The sequence below is a fragment of the Rhea americana genome, unplaced genomic scaffold (assembly GCF_003343005.1).
Source record: "Rhea americana isolate MKP2758 unplaced genomic scaffold, rheAme1 scaffold_5, whole genome shotgun sequence".
NCBI classification, from domain to species: Eukaryota; Metazoa; Chordata; class Aves; order Rheiformes; family Rheidae; genus Rhea; species Rhea americana.
The window spans coordinates 6,324,784-6,329,267 of record NW_028186645.1 but is presented as its reverse complement, the minus strand read 5'-3'; the positions used below and the strand labels follow the sequence as shown (position 1 = coordinate 6,329,267).

At 37.7% G+C, this 4,484-nt stretch overlaps 1 protein-coding gene across 1 annotated transcript; it reads left to right on the top strand.

Annotated features, from left to right (window-relative positions):
- The first annotated feature begins 177 nt into the window (after positions 1-177).
- On the top strand, positions 178-3,976 carry LYSET (lysosomal enzyme trafficking factor). The gene is made up of 2 exons (XM_085317525.1): positions 178-482; positions 2,392-3,976. Exons 1-2 carry the CDS (start codon positions 364-366, stop codon positions 2,801-2,803), a joined length of 531 nt encoding a protein of 176 aa, XP_085173651.1. The 5' UTR covers positions 178-363; the 3' UTR covers positions 2,804-3,976.
- Positions 3,977-4,484: the final 508 nt, after the last annotated feature.

The following is a 4,484-nucleotide window of genomic DNA, read 5'->3' as shown; positions in this document are numbered from 1 at the left end:
GGCCCCCGGAGCGGCGGCGGCGCCCCGGCTGCTGCCGCTTGCTCCTGGCGCTGCGGCCGCCCAAAGGCGGATCGTATGCCCGGGGATTTACCGGTAAACGGACGCTGGTAAAAGTGGAGCTGATGCCAAAAACACGTGCCCGAGAGCTCGGCGCTTGTTTGCTCGGCGTGCCATGTAATGTGGGCCGGAATGCCAACAGGTGCTTAAGGGATCGCTCGCAGGGCTGGCGCTATTTAAAGCGCGAGGCTTTGCTCCCGTTCCTAGTGCCCCCTCTGGGAAGGCACCAGGTAGCGGGTCGCTTTTCCAGCCCGCGGCCGGGACACTCCTAGTCACGAAGAAAGGCTGAGTGCTGTAGTCACATGAATGAAACCGGCAGCTGATCCGTGTGGTCTGGCTATACTTGTCGGGGAAGGAGAGGCCAGAGGCACCCATGGAACGGGAATAAATGAGTCTATTAATCATTGTGGAGAACTGCAACAGCTGTGAGTACGAATAATATGCCAAAGTGGAAAATAAGAATGAGAGAACTAAAAGAACTATATTAATCCTGTCTCTGTCAAAGCAACCTAGTGCAAAGACTGCTCTTCTGGCTACTGCTGTCTAAGGAGAACAAAAATCAAAGAATGTTTAGCTTCTCAAGATTAATTCTAATTTCAGTAGGGTTTGTGTTTTAATATGTGCGTTATTTTTGATGACTTTCCTCTGAAGGCAACTACTGACAGCTAATTACTAAATGCCTGACTACTGGAAAAGATGGATCACAACTGAGTTATTGGGTAACATGGACTCTGGAATTTGTTTTTACCCAATGGATTAACAGTATTTTACACAAATTTCTAGATTGTCATACTAAAAATATGAAGTGAACTTAGTGTATTAAAGGGAAACATACCGTTAAGTTATATAGAAGTACAAGCTAAACAAGAAATACATGTCACAGGCAAAAGTAATGGTGTCCTCAGGTATTTATCGTCTGTGTACGTTTGAATTTTTTTAGGCACCATAAGTGCAACAGTATGAGGGCCAGAACAACTTCTCCAGTGCTAATCTGATGAAATTCCTCTAGGTCAGGATTGAGGATATCCTTTATACATGGAAAAGTATAGTCTTTTAAGATTGCTACCAGATGGATTAGCTCGACCTCGATTGTGTAATGATTTGGGTATCATTAACATTAAGCTTTCTTTTGTACTTCTGTTAATAGTTATTGCTTTGTATCCATAAAATATTCCTTAAATAGCCATTTCTATCTAGTATTTTTAACTCCTGGTATATTTTGGTTAGAACAGTATGGCACAAATTAATTTTGTACACTCTCTTAAGAAGCCTAGGAAAACAAAGTCTTTGACAGTCTGAAAAAGTACTTTTTTTTTTTTTTTTTTTTTTTTTTTTTTTTTTTTTTTTTTTTTTTGAGCAACTCTTAAAACAGCCGCAGTAAAGTGCTGGTTCCCTAGTCTACCATCACTGGTGCTATTTTGAGTGAAGGTGATGAGGACTTCCCTGTATTAGTGGAGGGACTTCAGCTAAAGTGCTCCTGACTGCATGTATAGATGTATAGTTTGAGGAGTGTCTCAAGTCACTTAGAACTGCATAGCCAGACGGGGATCTTAAAATAGCTAAAATGATCCCGTACTGTGTAGTCATTTAATAATTTTTGCTTGCTCTGAAAAATGCTAGTTGACAGGTGGCTATTTTGTTCTGCATTGCATCAGTTAAAGAGTATGCATGTTCAACTTTTTTCCTCCAGATAGCACATTGCAAATGTTTACACAGGTTAATGCAGAGAGTTAGATACAAGCACATGCCTTAAGTACTTATCTTTCCATGTGCAGCTGAAGAACTTATCATTTTCTGTTTCTTAGATGGGCATTCCAAAGATAARGCTTAATAAAACTGGATGTTGCTATACTGTAGACAAGCAGTAATGCTCATGTTATTAGCTGGATAGCAGTGTTTGTCCTGTAGACATGTAATAACTTTACAAAAGTTATGTATTTATAAATAAGTTTTGTATTATCCCCACCCTATAGCTACAGGCATTGATAGCTGATTGGGAAGTAACTTAACCAAGTCACTATTTCTGTTTTCTTTATTCAGTACTTAATTTTTGACCTGGTAGAACTTGTCTCTGTTTTTTTGATAGCCAGCGGGCACTAAAGTAGCCAGYGCTACAGGTAGAGTACTAAATGTAATCACTGTTAGCCTGCTGCTGACATACTCGTATATAATTCCCATTGATGCAAAGAGAACTCAGAGCTTCAGAAATGGATGTTTGCCATTTTTACAAATGTGTAATGAAAAGTTATAAAAAGTTAACTTCTGAAAATTAGACTTTATTTGTGTATCCCTTCTCCAACCTGTACTGAATACATATTTCACATTTTGTTATAGGTGCAGAGCATGGAGAATGATGAACTTCCGCCAGAGGATGGGATGGATTGGTGTGGGGTTATACTTGTTAGCAAGTGCTGCAGTTTTTTATTATGTCTTTGAAATCAATGAGACTTACAACAAACTAGCATTGGAGCACATTCAGCAACACCCCAAGGAGCCACAAGAAGGAACCACATGGACGCACTCCTTAAAAGTACGACTGCTATCCTTGCCTTTCTGGCTGTGGACTATAATATTTTTAATACCATATTTACAGATGTTCTTATTCCTCTATTCCTGTACAAGAGCTGATCCCAAAACTGTTGGCTATTGCATCATTCCTATCTGCTTGGCTGTTATTTGCAATCGTCATCAAACATTTGTGAAGGCCTCTAATCAGATCAGTAGATTACAACTGATTGACACTTGATTCAATTTCTAGTTTCCATAGCTGTTTTGAAGCAATGCATATGCCTGATCTAATCAAGACTGAAGTTCTGAATGAAGGCTGGAAAGAGCCTTTTCTTTCAAACAGTTAAGTAATGAACAGAATGTTTTCTATTTAAAAAATAATAATTTAAAAGATTTTTAAAGTATGGGTCTATCAAAATGACCAGAATGGGAGAGCCCTATGTGACACCTGATGGAAGCATTCCTCATTTTGCCTTAATGATGCAAAATTGCTACACTCCATCTGAAACGTCCTGTGGGGAAATATGTTTCTGGTCTATGACCTTACTCCTCTGTGCAAAAAAACCCCAGACTTCCTGTGTTTTCCCTTGGAGTAAAATCAGTGAAAAGATGCTTCTATTGTGGAAATGTAAAAAGACAAAAAAATCAAAACAAGATTATAAAAGCTGCGCTTAACACATTTCTTTGCCTTTTTTCCTTTTTTGACTACTTTACATTTACATCAGTGCTGGCTTTTATTTTTTTTATTTTTTATTTTTTTAGTTTAAAGAGAAATACAGGAAGCAAAGAATAAAGTATGGGTGAATCTTTAAGAGAAAAAGATACTCTTTTTCTGTGGTAGCACCCTCTTTTTCAGACACCACAATCATACAACATTTTAGCAGATAGGGAATGAGAAATGGCTTAGGACTGAGGCTGGTGCTTTAATCCCCCCCCCCAAAAAAAAAAAAAAGAAAGAAAAAGCAAAAAGAGTTTTTACTGCAATGGTATGCACAACACCTTTTTTTTTTTTTAAGTGCTTCCTTCTCCTACCTGTAGAAATCTCCTTTGATACAAAGTGATGGCAATTTATTACTGTTCTAATTTCATTCCAGACATGATGCAAAATCATGTTCTGGGAGCACTGATGTGTTAAGAAAAAACTGTAAAATGGAGAAAGTTAAGTCATGCTAGGTTTGGGGGGTTGTACAGCAAGTAGTATGACAGATATCATGATTCTTCCAGGAATTTTAAAAAGCAAGACAAATTSTCCTCGTTCTTGCAATGAGTGCAAGTTTTGTCAGTGGAACACCAGTATGACTTTTTTTTGTCATGGTTTCAAATTATTTTCAGTGCTATTGTTGGCATACCATTTAATTCTAATTACTGGATAACTGTGCAACTTAAATAATGTCAAATCTGCTCTTTTTCATTAGTTGTTTCTTGTTTCTTAGAAAAATAAGTTTTTGAGACATTATGGAAATTACTTCCAAATGTAAAAACAGTGCAAAGTATGGTCTTCAAAAATAGCAAACCCCAAATGATTATGAACTAAACTTTTCAATAACTTCGCAATTATTGTTTAAATTATATGTGATTGTCAGTACCTAATCATCATAAATGCTAATCTACTTCTGACTACTTTAAGGGAATCCTGGAGGGAAATAYCAGTTTCCTCCTGCTTTGGAAAGAGAACACTATTTTCAGTGTTGTTATATTTAAGCATGGTAGTTAAAACATTTTAAACTTTGTTTGCCTTTGGAGATAATTTGAGAGTATGGTTTCAAATGCCAGCATTGGTGCTAGAACCTGAAAACACAATGTAGCCTTTACAAGAAGGTTTTAAGTTCTAAGTGCAATACAAAAAGAAGGACGCTGCCATCKTAATACGCTGGAGTAAGAATAAACTCTGGCTTGTAATACCTTCTGGAGTCAGAGCT